This window comes from Ochotona curzoniae, unplaced genomic scaffold (assembly GCF_017591425.1).
Source record: "Ochotona curzoniae isolate NIBS_2020 unplaced genomic scaffold, NIBS_Ocur_1.0 contig_1274, whole genome shotgun sequence".
NCBI classification, from domain to species: domain Eukaryota; kingdom Metazoa; phylum Chordata; class Mammalia; order Lagomorpha; family Ochotonidae; genus Ochotona; species Ochotona curzoniae.
Window position 1 is genome coordinate 19,435,400 of NW_024465023.1, and position 24,527 is coordinate 19,459,926.

Sequence of the window (24,527 nt, forward strand, 5' to 3'; positions counted from 1 at the left end):
TTTATTTACAGTTCCATAGGCTCTGGGATTTCCCTCTCCCTCCCCAAATTCCCACCCTCCCACAGATTTCCTCCAAATCATTTCAATTTCATTTCAATAGGGTAGTCATTCACAAACAGTCTTAAGCCCATCATTAAGTTATTTAAGTGTATCCTGACATTGTAAGTATGGACAATGGCAGAGAGTCCAGCATCCTAGTGTCCAAGTATATTTGATTGTTTCATTGGAAGTACACCTTAGATTTGGATGTAGAGGTATATACTGCCTTGTATCCTCATATCTGGATGTGATAGTCTGTATTACACAGTTGCTATACATTCCATTAAATGAAAAGTCATGAAACAAAATCAACAACAGGAAGAAAAAAATCAAAAATTAACAACTTGAAGTTAAATAACATGTCACTGAATGGCCAATGTGTTGCTGAAAAAATGCAAGAGTGAATCAAAAACCTTGAAGTAAACAGTGCTACTGTGTGACCTATGAGTCAGTGAGGAAATTAATAAGAAAACAACAAAATTTTAGAAAATGGAAACAAATATCAAAGCCTCTGAGAAATAGCACAAGCAGTATTGAAAGGGCTATTGATTTTGTAATTTGCATGCAGGTTGCCTTATATCAGAGAGAACACACGGTATTTCCCCTTTCTGGATTGACTTGTTTCATTGAGCATAATCCTCTCTAGTTGGGGGCGATTACAAATGGTAGAATTATGTCATTTTTTTAAGGTTTATTTTTATTGGAAAATCAAATATACACAGAGAAGCATAGACAGAGAAGTAAATCTATAGCTGGCTCACTTCCAAAATTGCCACAACAGCCAGAGCTGAGGTGATACAGAGCCAAGAGCTTCTTCCGGGTCTCCCACATGGGTGCAGTGTTCCAAGGCTTTGGACTTATCGTAGACTGCTTTCCCGTGCCACAAGCAGAGAGCTGGATGGAAATTGGTGACTCTGGGACAGGAACTGGCACCTACATGGGATCCTACAAATGTAAGATGAGGACTTGAGCCAATAAAGCTATTGCAATGGGCCCAAAATTTCATTCATTTTCGTGGATGAGTAGTATTCCATGGAATAGATGTATTAGTTTCTTTATTCACCCCACTTTTCACAGGAATCTGAGTTGTTTCCATGTCATTGCTATTATAGATTGTGCTGCTGTAACTATAGGATTACAGATCCCTTTCTCATATGCAGATTTCATTTCCTTTGGATATATTCCCAGAAGTGGGATGACTAGGTCATACTTACTAATATATTTCTTAGAAGATGTCATTTTTCCTTTCTTTCAAGCTGTCTCAATCTCCAATTTTCTTCCTTTTTGGTACCCTCACTTTTTGCAGTAGCATATTTCAATTTACTTTCTAATAACAGACAAAATTCACCACTAGCCAATAAGTAAAATGTGGAAAGATCATTGTTTCACAGAAACATAAACAAAGGCTAAAAGCCGTTATCAACTCATGTCAGTTTCATTTTTAAACTTTTGGTATCCTGTATTAACTACCTCATATTAAGAAAACATGTATCTTTATTTCTGGGACTGGGCTATCTCACTAAGCATAATGTTCCCTAGCAGTATCCATTTTATGGCAAAAGCCAGGATTTCATTCTTTTTGTGGCTGAATATATGTATCACGTTTTCTTTATTCAGTCATCAGTTTGTGGACATCTAGATTGAACCCACATCTTACCTGTTGTGAATTGAGTTGCTCTAAAAATGGGAACACAAATAATTGTTTCATGTGCTTATTTCATTTCCCTTGAGTAAATTCCAAGGAATAGGATAGCTGAGTCAAATGAGAAATCACTTTTAGATTTCTGAGTATTCTCCATGCTGTCCTCAATAATGGTTGTGCTAGTTTACATTGCTAGCATCATTGTATTAAAGTGCCTTTTTCTGCCATGCACTCTCCACTACTTTTTGTTTGTTACTTATGTGCATAGTTGTATGAAATTCTGATCCCTTGCAGTGTAACTATGATCTTACCTGTAGAAATGTCCAAACATTTGACAAAGATCTTTGAACTACAGAATTTTACAAAGTGTAATCTATTCTTGTTTGGTGATGTTCTTATTTTAACAGGTTTTAAAAGCGGACCTAGAAAAGAAAAAGCAAACAATGGACAAACTTTCTTCACTCAACCAAGATCTTATTTCAACACTGAAAAATAAGTCAGTGACCCAAAAAATGGAATCATGGCTGGAAAATTTTGCCCAGCGTTGGGATAACTTAGTCCAGAAACTCGAGAAGAGCACAACACAGGTTAGTGATACCAATTCTCGTATTATAAATTACCTTGGGGATTTTTAAAACCTGCATTAAAACAACAGAGTGGCTATAACTCACCAAAAAGGTCACCAAGATTAGTCATAGCCTAGCATTCAATTGGATGAAAGTGTGTCCTGAACATTATGATATTACAGAGTAGGAGGAAATGAATGGATGCGTTCTGAGAGTCCTGCTGAACTCCAAAGTGCATTGTTTATGCAGCACAGATGATGAGACCATTCCGTGCAGTCGCAGATGTGGTTTATTTACATTAACATGGATGGTAGATGATGAAACTAAGTTACATTTGTGTTAATGTAGTTTTATGTCAAGTATTTTTGAAGTTTTAATAATTTCATGAAAGGAATATTTCGAATGCAAAACTTTCCATCTGTTATCATTGTTGGGAGAATAGCCATTCAAAAAATGCACATACATAACTAGCATAGTACCATATAACTTTGCATTATATGGGTTAAATTTTACTGAGTGAACAGAATTCGTAACTCAGTGCACCACACTTACACCTCTGTCGAAGCAGTGACCACATCCGGCAAATTGTAGGTAAACATTGCCTCCATTTTGAGACAGGTGCAGGAGATTTGTTTCCTTGAGACTGGACATTTAATGAGTAGTACTTAGGAAATGTTTGTCAAGAGATAAAGAAATGAAACTGGAATTACTAATTTTAGAAATACAATTTAAGGAAATATGATCATCCAACATCTGATTTTCAGTTTATAGTTCAATCTTTCTTTTCAACGCATGTTAGAAATTTAAACTTTGAAGGAACCTGACTAAATTGCAATCATTTTTATATTCATTTGCTATTAATTAAAAATTCACTTGTTGTTCATTACATACATTGTTGTAGTTCATGGATCAGTTAGTAATCTTAATGCCCTATTATGATTCCTCCTCCCACATGTGATCTACCCATGAATACTTGGCTGTATTGACACTCATATAGCAAATAAATGAAGGACTTACAGATTTTTTACTTGGGAACCAACAGTGGTGTTATTCCAATATTTAGGTATTGAGTCCAAAGATTATTTCTACAATAAAATAGTTGGAAGGCTTGGCATTATTTGGTTAAATTACATTCCTTATACAGAGATGTTTATAGTGCAGATGTTTATGTTCATCTTAGGTCATATTTTCTTTAACTTGCTTTATATTCAGTGGCTCTGAAACTTGAGCCTGCATAATAATTATCTGAGGAGTCGATTAAATTCCCATTCGTGGCCACTGGCTCAGGAAACCCTCATTCAGTAGGCCACGTGAAGAACCTGCGAGTGTGCATCTTTATTAAGCCTATGGCCTGGATAAGTTTCTTTTTTAAGGAACATTGAGTAAGAAAGGCAGTAACATAAATGCATTGTGCTTTTACTAGTTTTCCATAATGCTGACTAAATTTAGAAAATGGAACCTTTTCTAGAAATGCTGTATCTAGTATTCATTTCCCTCACAATAGTGAGGAAGGTTATATTTTTCATCAAAATGTTACTTGTTTGATTGTTCTAATTGGGGAAAACATAGAGCATTATTGTTATCATCTGAAATTGATGATAGCATCACTTTAATTATGTTTAAATTCCAAGTATAAAGTCTTTAATAAAGCAGTACTGTGTTCGCTTTGGTTTGTTATTTAAAAAAAACATGATAACCCAATACAACAGCAAATGCATGTTCTGCTTACCCACTGGAACATAATGATAGAGAAACAAAGCCATGGTTATGGGAGCATTCTCTGAAAACGAAGGTGCCTTTGGTGTGACCACTGCATTAAGTGATTGTGAAGGATTTTCTGTGGCTCTGTGCTTCTATTCAGTTACCCACCTCTAGAAAAGACCAGGGACAGGTAACTAGACATTTGTTAAACATATGGATTCCCAAGATGTTTAGCTTGATGTGTTTCAAATTCACATCTCAAATTTCTACCGTCCTCTCTCCCAGAAATGTACTGTCATAGAACCCTTCCAGATGTTTTCCAGGAATTTTTCAGTTACTAGGAGACCAAAATGGTGGTAACAATTTACAAAAAAATTAAAGAAGAGAAGACACACACACTAAACATCATATACTCTAAACAAAAAGAAAACAGGTTATTTTGTTTTACTTGTATCAAATTGAACTTTATCCAAATTATGTGATTATTCCAAGAATTCTGAGGGTAAGTAAGATTGTAACTTTTTTTTTACGATTTTTTTTTTAATTGAAAAGGCGGTTATACAGAGACCAGAGACAGAGAGGGAGATCTTCCATCTCATGTTTCACTCTGCAAGCAGCCACAGTGGCTGGAGCAGAGCCAATCCGAAGCCAGGAGCCTCTTACAGGTCTCCGATGTGGGTGCAGGGTTTCAAAGTCTTGGGCCATCCTTGACTGCTTTCCCAGACCACAGGCAGGGAGCTGGATGGGAAGCGAGGCCACTAGGATTAGAACCGGCGCCCATATGGGATCCTGGTACATTCAAGGCGAGGACCTTAACTGCTATGCTATTGTGCTGGTCCCGAGATTATAACTTTGAAGAAGAAAGGTGTCTTATGTTTCTATTTTCCAAGCATATTTGCAGGAAGATAATTATTCTGAATGATGACTACTCATTTGATACACATTTAAAAACTTGTTTTTAAAAATATTTTGGCTTGCTGTTGTGAAGAATAAGCAAATTGTGGCAAAATATTAAAACCACGTTTTGAGAGTCAGGATATAAGGATTGTGGTTGATAGCAAGTCATCTGTTTATGCTCCTGTAAAGAAAGTTGTGTCCTCATGACTTTGACTGTCAGGAGGTCAAATCTTTGAGAAATCTTGATTTTATGAAGAAGTTGCATGGGAAAAGATCACAACATGAATCAAATGAGCTGTGAGGTCAGCTCCCTTCCACCCCACCATTGGCTTTGACGTGACCATCACCTGCACACAAGGTGAGACTGTCTAAGCTGATGAGCAGGCAATCTAAAGAGACACAAAAGAAAAACTGCTTGTTGCCAAATGTAATAAGGATGACACTTTTTACACGTGTGGATACGTATGAAGATAAGGGGGCCAATTAAATATAGACCACAGTGACCATTAAAAATTCAGGTTATCTCAAGTGGTTGCTTCAGGTTTTTTTTTTTTACTTGAGATTTAATACATAGCTAAATTTCTTTGTAAATGTTATGACCTTGATGAATACGAATTTATATCGATTATAAGGTGTGATAGTCATCGATTATAATTAATGCTATCATAGTAAGTGATTTGAAATACTGTTTTCCCACGCAGTTGAAACCAAATACAATTTGCAAAAGCCATACTATTCATATTCCATGTTATCTATTGGGATACTTTTAAAAGTTAGGCGACTGCTCTTAAAAAGAAGAATTGAGACAAGTGAATTCAAACATTCTTGAATTTAAAAAATGTTTACAGTATAAATTGTCTTCTTTCTCATGAAGAAGAAGAAAGGAATGGATTCAGAACTCCTTGGTTCCTGAACATGATATATCATGTTCATGCTGTGTGTATCTGTAACTGCTGACACCCATGGATGTCCAGAAAAAGTGGTTAGAGAGATACAATATCACTTTTGCTGTACTATGAGTCTTAGAACTCCTGCAGGACACATGAATGATAAGAACCAAGGCTGGAGATGACAAGGCAGGGTTTTTCATTATACTCTAAATGCAAATACAGTGCTGCAGAAGGGCTACAATAAAACATTTATTGCTTCATCTTTGCAGAGTTCATTTTTATTTTTGAAAGAGCTTTATTTTTACTCTTTGTGAAATCTTATCTATGTCCTGGGTATTCCCTTTCGCAAGGCATTATTCTATATACCTATTGACACATGAGATGAAGCTTTAGTTTGTTTACTTCTCTTTTTTTGTCAGCAATTTTAATTAAAAATTCTCAAGCTTCTCATTCAACAACACTTTTCATTGTTTTCTGAAAGCTTCACAAACAGTAAGCCTACTGCCAATCCAAAAACAGCAACAAAAAAATACATACAACGAAACCTAAGCAGTTTTATACAGAATAAAATCAAAATTGAATTGCCTTTTATTTTAGGTTTCCATCTTCTTTTAATTTGTTAATAAGCACCTTGAATTTTGGAGCATCTTTTGGTTACTTTATTAAATTAAAGGTTTTATCATAAAAATGTGAAAGCAACTACCCCTCAGATAACAGGAAAGTAACTGAATATTTTTGCCACTTCCAAGCAAAATTGGGATTTGAAAATGAGCCTTGTGTATCAGTGTGATTCATGTTATAAATTTACTGTCTGTAACAACAAACTGTTGCAGGCACTGAAAATTTAATGGGTGGAGACTGTTAACTTGGAATCTCTCATTTTAAAATCGAAAATATATATTTTGGCATGCCTCTATAGTATGTCTAGCATGAAATGTCCACATGATGTTTTTCTTTGCTTGACATTTTTAGTGAAAGTTTGGAAGCACAAGGTAGTGTTTGGCTTAGCAGTTAAGATGCTGTTTAGGGCACCAGAATTGTATATTAGAATACAGGTTGAAATCCCCACTCGTCTTGATTCGGTCTTTCTGTTGATATATACATGGAGGTGTCAGGTGAGGGATTAAGTGGTTGTATTCCTGCCACCTGTGTGGGAGGCAGTGATTGGATCTGGAGCTTTGGAGTCCTAGCCTGCATCCGGCCTTGTCATGGCCATTTTAGACACTGGGTGAGTGACCCAGCAGATACTATAAAGATAAAGATAAAATAATCAGTGTGTATAAGCTATAATTATTATATATTATATAAAAAAACAATGAGGTAACACATATAGGAAATTGGCTATTTTTCCTACTGTAGCGTAGATAATTATTTCTTGAAACAAATTTTTTTGGAGAGGAACATCAGCTATATCTTAAAAAATAACTGGGTTACTTTACAGTTTTTATAGTTGCAGTTAATTCCTATGGTTGTTCAAATTCTAGGTTCAATATGAATTCAGAGCCAAGGTGCTTCTCTTCCTACTGGCACAACTTAAACTAAATATAATTTGAAGTGAAGGGTAAAATGCATAAAACTTGAAGGGACATTTTCTCAGAATGAACCTTCTTAATAATCATATAATGATGTCTTTTGAGATTTGACTCAAATTATTTTCATGGTTCCAACATCAGTATCCGGCCAAGGGGTTTTATTCCCTTATCAATAGAAAAACAGAACAATAATGTTAAAATTTAGTTAAGTTATTATCATGAACTATACTACCTATGGTATGCCATACTTTACTATGGGAATTTATTTGTAAATAAATGAGATCAAGTATGTAAATCTTCCCTAGCACTTAAGGACATACATCCTTGTCATTGCATGTCCATGCCTTGGGTTACCATGCCCGTGGAGATAGTTTTCAGCTACAAATTACCAGTAAAGGTGCTGCCGTGATTCTGCAGCATGCTTTAAATTGTTGAAAGTGCAGTCACACAAAGCCATGATGATTGTGCATCAGCCCAACCTTAGATAGATCCACAAACAATGTAATAAAGAACTTTGTGCCATATTTGTCAACCTCATATATTCTTTTTTTAATTATTTTTATTATGATACAATTTCATAGGCCCTGGGATTTCCTGTCCGCCTCCCCAAAATCCCCTCCTATCCCCATTGATTTCCCCTCTAGTAATTACAATGGGTGATCCTTCATGAACAGTCATCAGTCCGTCATTATTTTATTGAAGTGTTCCCCAACATTGTAGGCATGGACAATGTCGGAGAGTCAGCATTCTACAGTTAGAATATTTTCAGTTGTTTCACTGGGAGTCCATCTTTGGATGCAGAGATGCACACTGCACTATGTCTCCACATCGGAACATATCAGTCTCTGCTGTACTTCTATTATGCATCCCCTTAAATACCGAACCAGTGAACACAGGCCACAACAGGGAGAAAAAGCAAATTTTCATCTTCATGAAGTTAACGAGCATCCTGCAAAATTACCAATATGTTGCTAGGGTGATGAAAATCCAAAAACCACCTTGTAGAAACTGATACTGCATGACCCATGTGGTGCTGAAGAAATTACAGTAAAAACTAGAGCATCATTACCCATGAGATATAGCAATGTCCTTTCAACAGTGTTGAAAGGGACATTTACAATCTCAGTTGTTTACAAGCAATCAAACTTCCTTATGGGTGATCAATTATCAAATCACAGGAACTTACTGAAAAACATGCAAATAACTAGGATGTCATGACCCATGTAAAAAGCAGAAAGAACCATTTCTCTTTGGTTTTAACTGATTGTTCTTGATGATGCTCGATGCTAATGTGACTGAGGGTTGTTTGCTCATCTTGTTAGGGAACGGCCCTTGCTTGTTTCAACTTGCAGTTTTCTGGTATCAAATTAATTATTTTTGGTTTGAATTTTACCTTTTTGCACTTGCTAGTTATTTGTATCTTTTCCATACATGCTTAAGTTACATTTATTTCACTTAATTTGCACAGATTTCTTTGTACTATTAGCTAAGGTATTTGTTGAAGTAACACTTGTACATATGAACATTAGAGCACATGTCATTGTGTCAATTTTCAATCTTATGAATTTGGGTATGGTCATGCAAATGAGATGGTACACTCCCCATCAATGGGGATAAATGGAGCTTCTCACCAATGTCCGCTCTACAGAGGGAGCAGATGAAATGTGAGGAACTTGGGCCCCTGTTGCCCATGTGTGGGACTACATTGTGTCGTAGGCTCCTTGATGGGTCTTGCCTGTGTGCTGACTTTTGTGGGCACTTCGTGATTGAATCATCAGATGGAACATCCCTTTCTGTAACTTTGAAACAAAAATTAAAAGAATGCTGAGCAATTGTAAGACCAAATGAACATAGTCACTAAGATGGATGGGGACAGGCATTTGGCCTTGCAGATACATGACACATGAGAGGATCATATCCCATACCAGGGGCTCCAAATCAACTTCAAAGCTCAGGTTGCTGATTCCAACTGCCTGCTTGGATGGCCAGCAGCAGTGACAACTCAAGTAGTCGTGTTTGTACCACCTAGAAAGGAGACATGGGTTTCTTGCCCTTAACCCATTTCTGGCCATTGTGGTCATTTTTTTCACTCCCTAACTCCCTCCCTGATAAAGAAAACAAAGCAGTTAATTTTTAAAATAAAAAATGAATTGTCTGAAGGAGCATTCTGGCTGAGCATGTGACTGTCACCTATAAAGTGAGAATAAAATAAGCACTTAGAACTCTGGTGAGGGAATAGCTGCTGCTGCTTAGCAAGTATTCACTATACATAGGTAGGATTCCAAGTACTGAAATGAGATTATGAATTCAACATACTTTGCATTGTATCTTTAATTGTTAACTGTGATTGCAAGTACTAATGTTTTAAAATATAAATATTTTTAAAGCAGAGACGGAGTGAGAAGGGGGGAAAAAAAAAGAAATTTCCATCTACAGGTTCAGTTCTGGAATGGTCTCGCACAGCTGGGCTGGGCAAACCAAAGCCAGGGACCTGGGAGCTCCAGCTTGGTGTCTGTATGAGTGGATGGGCCCAGCTGTTTGGACTGTCTTCCATTGATTTCCCACCCTTATTGCTATGGAATCAGGTTGCAAGTGGAAAATCTGGGACTTGATCAACACTCATATAGGAGACAGCTCTACAGATAACAGCTTAACTCACTGCACCACAAAATTGTCCACATATATTAACAATTTAGGAAGATTTATTTATGTGTTTGAAAGTGAAAGAGATAGTTAATTCTCTGGTTTACTCCCCAGAAGTCCAGGACTGGTCCTGATAGAGGCCAGGAAATTCATTCCGGTCTCCCGCATGGGTGATGGGGACTCCCAACACTTGGGGTATTTTGCATTGCTGTTGCAGGCAGTAGTAGGGAGCTAGGTCAGAAGTGGTGCATCTGGGACATGAAACAGTGGCCATATGGGATGCTGGCATCTCAGGAGGTAGCTTTACCTGCTATAACACAATGCTACATCCCTTCCCCATAAAGCATTAACATTTTAATAATATTTCAACATAAACTACATTGCTAATTCTTTGCAAATTAAACTTGCTTCCGTGTGTTTCATTAATCATCCAAATAAGGTATCTCCAATAGACAGAAATAGAAATTTCTTAATCCAGTATCACAGAGAACTTACAAAGGCAATAATATTTAAGTAATTGTCTAGAAAAATAAAAGATGTAATTAACAATATATGTCGCAAATAAAAGTAGCCATAGCAGTAAAGTGAACTTAAATGACAATATTAGGTGAATGGTGATAAATGCAACTGGGTGTCCCTGAAAAAGCTGGAAAAGCTCATGGGGAAGTCTGCTTTACCTGTATGACCATTTATATCATTTAAATTTACGTAAATGCACATACGTGCCTTATGCATTGTTATGCATAAATGATAAGAGCTTCATTTCTATATATAGGTGATATTTTCAGGCCTAATAATCCAAATTTACTGCAAGAGTATACAGATCCCTAAATAACAAAACACCAAGAAAAAGTGCCTTTTTTTCCTCATGGAGGGAAACTAATTTTGAGAAATGAGCTCATTTAACCTTGCACATAGAAAAATTTACTATAGAAAAATTTTAGAAATTTCTGAAAGCATATGGAAATATACTAATTAGTACTAATATTTATCAATGTGTAGACACCATTTAATCCTTGAAACCAGGAGTGTCTTCATGTGTGTGGGCCCAGTATAGAAGGACAATTCAGTGCTGCTTCTTTCAAAACTATTAATAATTTTGATCTCCTCATAATGGCTCAATTGGTTAATCCTTCGCATTCAAGCATCAGAATCCCATAATTGGTTCATGTCCCGGCGGCTCCACTTTCCATCCAGCTTCCTGCTTGTGGCCTGGAAAAGCAGGGCAGGATGGCCCAAAGTCTTGGGAGCCTGCACCTGCGTGGGAGACCTGGAGGAAGCTCCTGGCTTCAGAACAGAGCTCAGCTGGCCAATTGGGGACTGAAGCAGTGGTGAATGGAAGATCTTTGTGTCTCTTCTTCACTCTGTAAATATGTCTTACCAAGACAAGTAAATAAGCCTTTAAAAAGTATGGATTTCAAGAAAATGAATAGTTTGAAGCAATGCAAAGATTCTTTCTGAGCACTGGCCCCTGGCAACTGCAGGAATTGTGCACTTGTAACACTTAGAAGCCCACTGTGAGCTTCATTGTATTTTGTCATTCCTGCTTCATTTGGAAAGAGAGAAAATCAAAGCTGTGAGCTGAAACCCCCTTGGAGGAAGCACATGATGTGTCAGTAGTTGAGTCTGACAGCCACAAGAGAGACATGAGGTTAATCCCCTCATGTCTCGCTGAAGCCTGCCCTAGCCTAAGCTGTTATGAACATATGGGCAAGTAAATGACAAATAGCAACTGTTTCAGTCTCTGTCTCCATCTCCCCCATTTCCTCTTCCTTCTCACCCTTCCCTTTGAAGAAAAGAATCTTGTTGTATAAACCACATTTTGAACAATATTACTTCATAATAGACAAGGAGCAAACTGAATATGGAAATACATAGTGTACAATTGCAATTTTCTGTGTTTTCTTTGCACAAATCCCACCATTGTTTATATTTTACATTGTTCACTCAGCACAGGGCTGTCAACATTTTCCGATGACATTATATCTTTGAAGTATGTACAATACTGTATCACATGCATTTACCATAACGTAAACTATCACCTCCTGACATCAGCCTGTATCCAGTATTTTACTTTTATAAATGACCCTGTGAGCAGGGATAAATGTTATACTAAGCCCTTGGCAGCTAAACACCTTTAAATGTTAAGATGTTGGCAAAGAAAAATCTGTAACATTTCGAGTTTGTACTGTTTCCTTGATTACCGTGTATTCAGCACACATTACTCCCACGCCTGGTCATGATTTTTCATGTGGCATCAACCTTTGTTTCATAATTATTTTTTTATGATTGTAGCCTAACCCACTATGTGGCATGTTTCTGAAACAAGAGAACTTGCTTTGCCTCTCAATTGAAGAAGTGAAAGCAGTGGTACATTGCTTTCAATAAAGATGGTGTCCAGACAGGAAATACTGGCTTTGGAGCGCAAACCAAACGAATTCTCTTTTTTTTTTTTTTCAAAGATTTGTTTTTTATTGGTAAGGCAGATTTACAGAGGAGGAGAGACAGAAAGATCTTCCATCCACTGGTTTTACTTGGCCAGAGCTGAGTGATCTCAAGCCAGGAGTTTCTTCCTGGTCTCCCATGTTGGTGCAGGGTTTCAAGGCTTTGGGCCATTCTCAACTGCTTTCCCAGGTCACAGGCACAGAGCTGGAAGGCAAGTGGGGCTGCCGGGATACAAACTGATGTGCATATGGGATTCTGGCACATGCAAGGTGAGGACTTTAGCCACCAGGCTAACCTCATTAGGCCTAAACCAGATGAATTCTAATAAATAAACAGCATTACAGAGTTTGGGAATGAGGCTGCTGAAAGATTTTGTCTGGTAGAAGACCATAATGTGGATTGGTTGGTGGGTTCTAAAAATCTTAATTGGAGGAAGTTCAAAATAAAGAAGTCTTCTTGGTTCTTAGATTTTTGTCAGTGTGTAAGGCTGCTGCCATATCACAGGGAAGGGTCGTGTGCTCCTGGGAGTGGTGACCCCGCCTTGTGCAGATTTACTCATGGTTGTAACATGCACGTGTAAATCAGCAGTAAGAGCCATGAAGAAGTTAGGTGTGTGGTTGTTTGTACTCTGATTATTTGGAATGAATTTGGAAAGCAATTATTAATTGATTGCTTGTAACACATTCTTCCCTATCTTCCTAAGTCTGCACGTGGTTGTTTTCTAGTTCTTTATCCCAAATGAAAGAGTCGCAATTGTCCATTACAGTGAAGTAGCCATTATACTGTCAAAAAATTACAAGCCTGCATCTTGTTGTTTTGTTAAAAATGCTTCTTTTTCTCTTACATGGTTTGCTATATCCTTAATTGCAATATCATAGTATACCTTGTTGTCATTTCACTTTACCATCCGTGGACACATCTATCAAATTTTATCATGACTGTCAATACAAAATATTACTAACTTTACAGAAATAAATTTCTCAGCCAAATACTTGTTTCTGACACTGTTCAACAAGATTAGTAAAAAACTGCAAGAAAAATAGCTTTACATTTTCAGAATCTTGGCCTTCTGTGGCCCACACATTTTTAAAAAATACTTGTATAAAATGGGAACATCTCAGATATGTCATTTTTCTGTTTCAAATGCATACAAGTACTTCTGCCCACCCTCTCTGCATCCCTTACTCCTGCCTTCCCTTCTACCTTTTTTATTTTTCTTTTAACATTTGCAGTAACACACCTTCACTGTACCTTATATTATCAAACTTAACTCTCCACTAAATGAAGAATTCAGTAGGCAGTAGGCAGAAAAACCACTGTCCCTCCAGAGTATAGACAAGGGCTATAAACAGTAATCAAATCTCAAAATGTCAATTTCACTCATTCACATTCCATTTTCTTTTTGTACTCTGTATATTAGCTACCACAAAACAGAGAATACATATGGTATCTGTCTTTTGGGGACTGACTTATTTCACCAACCATTGACGTTATTCATTCATATCCATTTTGTTACCTTCACAATTAAAATCAGATATGTTCAGAATCTGAAAAATATTTTCTAGCCATGTTTATATGCAAAAGACATTTGATAAGGCTTTTAAATATCACGTCAGACTTCAAAATATTGAGACCTTACTGAAAAGCTACCTTTTCTTTTTTATTACAGTTAAACTTGGTTATGTAAAGCTCATTGCATGTTGGGTACAATTACGCTTGAGTTCGTATTTTAAGCATTTTAAAAATACATTTGTTTTCATCTTGACATAACATGTCAATGGACTATATAATGAAAATTGTCTGATAGTCAATGATTTTAAATAATGAATCTATGACAGTTTTAAGATGAAACCTATGTTAGGAACACATAGAAACTCATTATATCTTGGTGTCCTGACCTTAACAAAACTCCCTCAGTTCTTTACATTTGTGAAGATATGGTTTGTATAAAGGTAACATTGTAGAAATATGTATGCCAACGCATCAGTGTGTACCTAAGAATTGGTAGCAAAGGGTTTCATTCCTTCAGTGCCCACGCCCAAAATAGATGCTGCAAAAAGTACCCAGGGGCTTCCCCGTGCTTCCCATTGAATTGATCAGTCATCTTACATGCAGCCTGGAGATGACTCCAAATTCTTTCCATATGTCTTGGCAAGTTCAGCAAAATCACTGTGACTCACCTCTACCCCAGCTTCAGATCCCTCACCCAATACATAAAATCAAAGCCAATGAAGGCTTTTTGTTGTTCTTGTTCTTGGAAACAGATCCTTTAAAACAATCTCATTACTAGAAGAATAAGTATAAACATAGAAAGAAGTAACTTTAATAACAGGAATATTCTGAACTTGGGGAAGGAGAGTTGCATTGATGGGGTTCTTCTTCTGGAATAGCTGGAGTTAGAAACCACTTTAAGTCCTAACGTGATGAACTGAGCTTTGTCCTCAGTGTCGAGTAGAAAGTGCCATTGAGTCTCTAGTGATGCATTTGGAATCTGAAGAATCTGGGCATGTAAATTAAAATAAGTTAAGCCACAATAATTCAGTTCTAAGTATTTGAAGAACATTCAACATGGAGATGCTTATGGAATAATTTGTTAAGCTTTCATTGTAATTTTAAGAGGTATTTCACTTAGTTGATTAAAATAGCAACTGTAGAATTCAAAGAATTCTGAAATATATAGAATAGTCCATTATCAATCAAAAATAACATCTGTGAGCTATTAATGATGTCTTCAATGTGCCAGGCAGTGAGATTTTGGCTTGGATATTTTGATGAAACATGTATTTACATTGTGAGCACTTTAAACAGCTTGCCTATTTAAAAACAATGATACCCAGTGTTTTTTTTTTCCTGCACCTGGTTTGTTTCCTAAAGTTTGACCAGGAAGTTGAAGAGATACTAAGTTTTCTTTTGGTTTTAAAATTACTGTCCCACAGCATTTCAGTCAGTGCAACAGAAATCGGATAACAATTTGATTTGGGTTCTATGCGGTGGTATTTTGATCTGAAGGTCAATCTACCAACAGGTAGAAATAGTTTCTCATTATTTTCCTTTGCTATTCGAAGCAATGTTCGCTGCAGCCTTTTCGAGCATTGTGTGACCTCTGATTCAATGCTTCTCACAGATTTCACAGGCTGTCACCACCACTCAGCCATCACTAACACAGACAACTGTAATGGAAACAGTAACTATGGTGACCACAAGGGAACAAATCCTGGTAAAGCATGCTCAAGAGGAGCTTCCACCACCACCTCCCCAAAAGAAGAGGCAGATTGTCGTGGATTCTGAAATCAAGAAAAGGTGAGCGAATCTTATGCATGGCGTTTCAACAAATGAAGATTCATGATGAATCAGAAACACACATATACACCTGGTTTGCAGGTACTGCTTTTACTTCAACAATATTTTCCCGAGCTCTGGTGTGCTGTAATGTTAATTTAGTGAGAGCAATTGTGAAGAAAGTTTAAGAAACAATGAATACTTAATGATTTCCTCAATTGAAAGAAACTACAGGTAATAAACTGTCACAGATATGTTTTAAACCTCAAAGTTTCTCTCTCTAGTAGACTTGTACAATCCCTAGTTTTTCATTATGTGCCTTTCTTCCAGTAATGGAAAGTATGTTTTCATGAAAAAGATATACCAATAATAGACAAGATCTCTTGTGCTACTTTAGGAGAACATGATGTCTCAATCTGCACACCCTACATCAAGAGTAATTGCTGAACAGATTTCCTGTTCTCTGATATTTATAAATTCGTATATTGGAAGTGTTAGAATTTTTGTTTCCTTTTGTGGAAATTCTCAAGTAGACATTGCAGATAAGTCAGGTATAATGTAAATCAGCGTATGCATTAAAATGATTGCAATAAAATTTCATAAGTGTACACCTAGCTTGAAAATCATAAAGATACAATTTTCCCTTTATTACGGATATTATAATTCTAAGCTTAAGGAAAAACATTAAAATCTGCCTTATGTTTCTAAGCAGCATATGTTTAGTAACGCGTGGAGCACACTTGACATTAGAATTTTCGTATGCCAGTGTATAGAAGTATGGGAAGAACGCATCCCTAAAAATACTGTGTCAGATGTTCTAAGCAAGGAAAAAAAAAACTAGCAAAGCTTTTGAAACACATTATTTGGTAAATTTAAGTACTTTTCTGTTAGTTCGTGACTTATGACACTCTGTGATAATTGCAACATAAATTACTCTGCTTTTTCTTACTGGTCATTTTTGCTTGACTGAACAAAATTTCTGGGAGTCACCAACTATGACCTACAGACCACATCCAGTTCACTGCCACATTTTCTGTAGCTCAAGAGCTAAGAATTGTTTTTACCTTTATAAGTGACGAAAAATAATCAAAATGAGATGAGTTTGCAACTTAAAATTTTTATAAAATTCAAATTCCATTGTTTATCAGCAACATTTTAGTGAAATGCAGCCACATTGATTAAATCACATACCATCTATTGTTACATTAGCATTGCAAAAGCAGGGTCTGAAGAGTTGGAACAGAATTGTGTTATGGACCCGGTGCAATGGCTAAGCGGCTAAATCCTTACCTTGCAAGCACCAGAGATCCCATATGGGCATTGGCTTATGGCCCTGCTGCTGAACTTCATATCCAACTCCCTGCTTGTGGCCTGGGAAAGCAATTGAGGGTGGCCCAGACCCTTGGGACCCTGTGCCTGCATGGCAGATACAAAAGGAGCTCCTGGCTTCAGATCAACTCATCTCTGATGTTGTGGCCACTTGGGGCATGAACCAGCAGATGGAAGATCTTTATATATCTCTTTATTTCTCTAAATCTGCCTTTCAAAAAAGAATAAGGGGAGGAACTTTGTGGTTCACAGGCCTGAAATATCTATTATCTTGTCTATCACTAGTTAAACGATTCTTAAACCCAGAATCATTTGTAGGTGACAAATAAAATTTTCACCAATACGAGTGTCAAAAAATGGGTAAAGTTCTTAATGACTTTATTTTTTTATTATGCCTAATTGCATATATGTTTGTTTATTTAATGTCCCTTGAATATTTAGCTACATATAATAGTTAGGAGATATATAGATGTATGATTGCTTTGTTCCAAGCCACCAATTCTCAAGTGAGTCTGCAAGTATACCAATATAGAAATGAAATTGTCTAATGATTTTACTTTCTTCAGAACTTGCCTAATAGAGAAACCATCAGAAAGCAATGTTTCATTTCAATATCTACCTTGAAAACTGTATTCCTGGCTCGGCTGTTAGAGAACATATCCAATGAGAAAAGAATTTTCCTCTGCACTTCTGTTTTCTGCCCAATTAGTTAGTAGTGGAGTACTTTGTCTCCTAGACTCTGCTTGTAGCATATGTTCTCAGCAGTTTTTATAAGTACCTAGAATGAGATGTCCAATTGGGAACATAAAGAAAGATTACTTAAATAAAAGGTAACACTTATTTAGGGTTTTATAATGTACTCAGCAGTAGATTAAATGCTTTATCTGTACAGCATTTATTCTTGCAAATAACCTTCCGATATATGTATGGCTATTATGACCATTATACAGAACTCTAGAATGCTCCAGCCAGGATGTTGCCGAAGGTAACCTGGCTACAGAACTTGGAATGTGAAGTAAGATGGCTTTTCCTTAGGTGTATGGCTGAGATGATGAGGTGACTAACGTGATCTTACGGCTTGCCTGAAGCTGAGATGAGAGCTGCTGTTCCGGCTTAAATAGAAATAGAAGCAGCTTTCATCACAGATGTGTTATAATTTTTTTTTACAACTTTTAATTATTTTTATTGGAAAGACAGATTTACAGAGAGAGAAGGAAAAAACAGATCCTCTATCCCCTGGTTCACTCCCCAAAATGGCCACAATGGCTGGAGCTGAGCCGATCTGAAACCAATAGCCAGGAGTTTCTTCTGAGTTTTCCCACATGGGTGTAGCATCTCAAGAACTTGGGCCATCTTTTGCTGCTTTCCCTGGCCATAAGCAGAGAGCTGGTCAGAGGTGGAACAGCTGGAACACAAACCGGGGCCTATGTGAGATGCCGGTGCTTACAGCTAGAGGATTAGCCTGTTTTGAGCCACAGTGCTGGCCCCTCATATATGTCCTGTTGTTGCAAAGTTATATGAATACTGCCCGTATGACTGCACACTAATGATTTAGACTGAATAAAGAGAACAAGAAAATATTGAGGAATAGTTAAATTCTGTAGTTGATAATCTTCACCAGGGTTGAATGTACCTAAAACATGAGAGTTGAAGAGGTTTCCTACCATTAAAAGCTCTTTGTTGGCTAGTATTCCCCCTTGTCATACATCAGACCCAGCAACATGTCATCAAATGTGTAATCTTCAAATCAAACAAATTCTGTTCTTTTAAAAGTTGTGTCCTCTTGCAGCTTGTACTACATGCCCCCACCTTTTTTTTTTTTTTTGAAAGCCATATATACAGAGAGGAGGAGAGACAGAGGGAGATCTTCCACCCATTGATTTACTCCCCCCAAGCATCCGCAATGGCCCAAGCTGAGCCAATCCATTGCCAGGAGTCAGGAGCTTCTTCTCAGTGTCCCACACAGGTGCAGGGTCCCAAGGCCTTGGGCTGTCCTCAACTGCTATCCCAGGTCACAAGCAGGGAGCTGGATGGGAAGTGGGAACACCGGGTTTCTAACTGGCGCCCAGATGGCATCCTGGCGTGTGCAAGGTGAGGGCTTCAGCTGCTAGGCTTCCATGCTGGGATCCATACTTCCCCTTCTTGTGCCCTAACACTTTTTACATGACCTAGTTTGCTCTTTCATGTGGCAAATATTTGATCTGTGTATTTTCACTGGTATATCCAGGCATCACAATATGTTTAATTTTTTTGAATGTAAAAATGTGATGTCTTTAACCATAACTGCATATGCATTCTACACGCTGAGTAGAGCCATGGTGGAGATGTTGATGGTGGTGGGCACAGCTAATGTGGGGGATGGTGTTGTTGACATCTTCACAGATGAGCAAAAGGTTCCATGGAAAGCATCCTCTCAGACTTGACAAATACAATAGTATACTTCTGTGTCATTAAAATAGAATCAGCCCTCTGATTTACCTACCGCTGTCAATCTCTTTCTCTTACTTTCCTCCTCATTTATTGTCACTGTTATGTTATAGGACAGTTGCCTTGTTTCAGCCACTTTCTGATCATTCTAGATGACAACTCCATAACCCAACTCATAAATTTGCCTCTGATGAGACTTTCCAGTTTTTCTAATTAATCTGTCTGAAATGAACATATCCAAAATGCTGCTTTTATGCTGTGCCTCCAGATGTGAGATTCTAGTAAGTCCAAATGCTTCCAAAATAAAGCACAAGCATATTTTTATTATATTCAATATTCTCACAAATTTTATGTTTAGCTTTCATGAGATCTTTCCACTTCATGCAGGAAATTACATAGCATTCTTTTTGCTATATACCCTATTGCAACAGACATAAACTTTCTTGACAATAAACTAAGTCCGTGGTTGTATTTTCTTATTCTTTACATGGATTCAGTTCTAATAAGCACTGTGCATACAATAAATAATGAATGCATGTTGAAAGTTTGAGTGGTACTGTTCAAATACTTGTAACTATTATTTGATATTCTAATATCATTTAAGCATTTTACCTGCCTCATCGCCAGCACATGGCCATAGCAATGTTAGGTAATGCTACAACTTTATGATTTTAGTGCTTATTCAAAATTATTAAGGGATTTAAATATCAAGTTGGTAAGATACTTTGACGTTTCCAAGAGACTGTTAGTTGATTTCTTAATAATGATGCTATTTCTACAGATGCTGCATTTACTGTGAAGTTTTTCTCCTTACACTAAGAGTCATAAAAAATGTTTAATGATCTTGGGTCACAAATTAATTATTTTTACCAGTAAATTATCGCTGTGGTTCAATGATATTATTTTACATATAGGTAATTATCAGAGTAGGGAACTCAGAGCAGGTTAACACTAGATCTATTATATAGTTATTAGGCATTTATCCAGGAGATTAGTTCCTAATGTGGCAGTTGTTTTTAAAGACTTTTCACAAAACCTTTCAGCTACATTTTTTATCAACCAGGTGAAACAAATAGCAGGTTGCATCTTTTTTTTTTTTTTAATTTAATGACCTCAAGGACAGTATAGAGACATTTAGAAATACCTACGTTCATTTAGTATCTTTCTCACCTCTTCAGGGTTAGGAGTAGTTGCCTTTTCTAGCATGTCTTACATGCTCACTAAATCGCAACATACATTGACCGAGACACAGACTTGTATTACTGTCTTTTTTTTATTAATTGCTTTTGTTTTCTTTCTTTATATGGCTATTTTTCCAGATAATGTTAACTCATCTCACCTCTCCAGTTAGGAAATAGATGGACATAGATTAGACTTATCTTTCTGTAATATCACAAACCTAATATATTGGTTGAAATATGTGTTTTGGATCCTCAAGTTAAAATCATGAAATTATTTGAAAAGCCTAATGAGATGATCAATGTGTCTATGAGCTAATTTTTTTTTTACTATGTGATGAATTGATCCCATAATATTTGTGTTATTGGAGTCAGTAATAGCATTTGTGCCTGTTGCCACAACCCACAAAATCAAAACCTTGTAAATGATTTGCTTCCTGTTTTTCCTAAATAGACAAGACTTGTCCACAGCTACAGGTTAATTGAGGTCCAGAAAGTTAAATAAGTTGCTTTCATTTAGAAATAAGGACTAGTGCTGAGTTCCTGGTTTCTGTTCCAGTGTCACAGCTGAAATGCCTTGCTCCTCTTCATGTATTAAAGTCAAATGATCTTGGTCAGAAACTCAAATTTCAGTTTAGAAACTACTTATGGTAAAGATGGAGTAACCTTACATGGCATTTCCAGATCTTCATAAAAATAACACTTTATTTAACAGTATTACAACTCTGTGTTCATATTTGGGAATCAGTGAGCACACATGTTTTGAAGAATGTGATAATGTGAATTCCAGAGACATAAGAAGCCACACCACACTTTGCGCAGGGATGCTCCAAGTGCCTCAGATGACACTCGAGGTTCACTTAGAAGCTTGATTGAAACATCACTTTGGCAGGAGGAGGAGGGGAAGAGAAAAGAACTCTTCGAATATATTGAGACATAAACTGCAGGTTGTGCCAAGAATCTTTTGCAAACTCCCCTTCTGATACACCATGCACCATGCAGTTTCTTTTTTTAATTATTATTATCAAAGCTCATTTATTTATTTTTTAAAATTTTTACCATTATTATTATTTTATGATGCAGTTCCAAAGGCCCTGGGATCTCCCTTATCCCTTCTTCAAGTCCCCCCACACACACTGAGTTCCCCTATGTCATTACTATAGTATAGTTCTTCATATACAATCATATGCCTATCATTGCGGGCATGGAAAATGGCAGAGAGCCCAGCAGCCTGTTATCAAGATATAGTTGACAATTTCATTGTGAGTCTATCTTTGATCTGGAAGTAGAGTTGCATACTGCATTGTATCCTCACATCTGGATATGATATTCTCCATTACACAGTTACTATACATCCCCTTAAATAAAAAGCTACCATACAAAATCAACAACAGGAAGAAAAATAGAAATTGACAATACCATGAAGTTAAATAACATGCTACTTGATATGATATTTCCATTACACAGTTATTACACATCCACTTAAATGAAAGCCACAAAACAAAATCAATAACAGGTAGAATAAAGAAATTGATAATGCCATGAAGTTAAATAACGTGAATGACTAATGTCTTGCTGCAAAATGAAAACAAAAATCAGGAACCTTCTTGAAGAAAATGATACTATTCTATGATCTGTTGAGTCATTGAAAAATTTAATGAGAAAGTGCTTTGAAGAGATGAAACTAAAAAAAAGAAACTCAAAATCCATGAGATGTACTTTTTGCTGGTCTGTGTTGGTGAGATATGCCTCCTGTATGCAAAACATAGATGGGTTCTGTTATTTTAATCCATTTTACTAATCTATGAAGTTTGATTGATGAGTTTAAACCATTTACATTCAGGGTTTATACGAATGGGTGGTAGTTTGGTCCTGTCATTTTTGTGATGGGTTGTCCATTGATTTAGTCTTCTCTTGTCATTTTACTGGGATGTTCTTCACATTTGTTTTGGTTTTAGTGGGTACTATTCCTCTTCTCTGTCAAGAGAACATCGTTTTTTTTAAAAAAGATTTATTTTTATTACAAAGTCAGATATACAGAGAGGAGGAGAGACAGAGAGGAAGATCTTCCATCCGATGATTCACTCCCGAAGTGACTGCCAGGACCGGTGCTGCGCCCATTTGAAGCCAGGAGCCAGGAACCTCCTCCAGGTCTCCCACGTGGGTGCAGGATTCCAAGGCTTTGGGCCATCCTCTACTGCTTTCCTAGGCCACAAGCAGGAAGCTGAATGGGAAGTGGACCTGCTGGGATTAGAACCGGCACCAATATGGGATCCTGGCACTTTCAGGGCAAGGACCTTAGCTGCCAGGCCACTGAGCCGGGCCCAAAAGAACATCTTGAAGTATCATTTATAGGGCAGGTTTGGAAGAGGCATATTCTTTGAGCTTTTCTGTACTGTGGAAGAATTTTATTTCATTTTCAAAGACAAAGGAAAGGTTTGCTGGTTACATTATCCTAGGCTGACAGTTTTTTGCTTTTAGAATCTGGAATATGTCGCTCTGTTCTCTTCTGGCCTGTAGAGCTTCCTGTGAGAGGCCTCCTGTGAGTTTAATTGGCATTCTTTTGTATGTCAGCTGATTTTTTTTTTTCACGTGCACATTTAAGAATCTTTTCCTTATGTTCAATTGAAAAGAGCTTGATTATCATGTGTCTTGGTGAAGATTGCTTTGGGTCATGTCTTTTGCGAGTTCTGTGCCCCTCCTGGATGCTGTTTCCAAATTCTTTCTCTACATTAGGGAAATTTTCCCTTATTATTTCATTAAATACATTTGTAAGCCCAGCTTTTCTTTCTGCACCTTCTGGGACTCACGTAACTCTTACATTTGGCCTTTTAATCATCTTTCAATGTTTGAATACTTTTTTTTTTTTAGCTTGACCCAGCTCTGCTTCCAGCTTTTTGTTTGTTTCCTCCTGGTGACATGAAATATCTTCCAGTTCTGAGATTGTTTATTCTGTTTCATTCATTCCATTTTGGAGACTCTCCACTGTACTTTAATTTGCTCCATTGTATTCTTAAATTTTTGATATATCAGTTTTCGTGATTCATTGCTGCTATTTCCTTTGTAACATATTCCTCAAATTTCTGCTTTATCTGCTTCTCGATGCTGAATGTCACTGGGGTTTTGGTCACTGCAACACCACACCGGTGGCTTTGTCCACTGCTTGCCTGTGTCTGTCAGTCTCCAGGTGCCCCTCTGTAGTCGTTCTGTCATCTCTTACTTCCTGGAATGCGCCCTCTCTGCTTCACACTGACTAATTTTTCTCTGTTTAAACGTCTTTATCCCACCTTCTTGAGACTCCCGCACCATGCAGATTCAAAGCCCAAGTACACAAACAAGTTTTCATGCTTAAGCATTCATTAGTTACCTGCAGGGCTCGTTAATGGACTACTACCCCTCACCGCATTCCGTGATTCTGTAAGTATACAGTAGTGTCTGTGAGTTTAGCTTCCAACAAGTTGCCCTTAATTTAGATATCAGTTCAGTTATAAGCTAACTCAATTAGCTTTGCCCACTTTTACCCCAGGATAAGGGCCATCTACTCCAGATTAACTGAAGTGATGCCGTGATTACATATTGGTGGTTTCTACTGCCTTATGTTTTGATGACCTGTTCAGATGCCTGTTTTTCCACTAGGTAGAAAGCTTTCCTGGGCCAGGGTCCAATCTCATATTCCAGACCTAGTATTGGATCTTCTGTATAGTAGATGCCCAAAAGATGTTTTGAACAAAAGGGTTAACGTTTGGTGACTTATTACAGCATAAGGTGACTTGTTAGCAATAATATGTTCAAAATAGCTAAAAGAGAGAATTTTGAATGCTAAGTGTTGGTGATAATATGCTAATTACTGTGATACAATCTTGACATGATTTATACATGCATTAGAACAACCTGTTAAATCCCATAAACATTTTACAATTGAATGTCTGTTAAAATAAGAGGAATGCGCTATGGAGACA

The 24,527-nt window shown here is 37.1% G+C and overlaps 1 protein-coding gene across 1 annotated transcript in view; it reads left to right on the plus strand.

Moving 5' to 3' along the window:
- Positions 1-24,527, plus strand: part of DMD (dystrophin) — a 1,921,612-nt gene that overhangs the window by 660,117 nt on the left and 1,236,968 nt on the right. The window contains exons 16-17 of the mRNA XM_041000021.1: positions 2,089-2,268; positions 15,480-15,655. Of these exons, the coding sequence (XP_040855955.1) occupies positions 2,089-2,268; positions 15,480-15,655 (356 nt within the window). The remainder of the gene's footprint in view (positions 1-2,088; positions 2,269-15,479; positions 15,656-24,527) is intronic.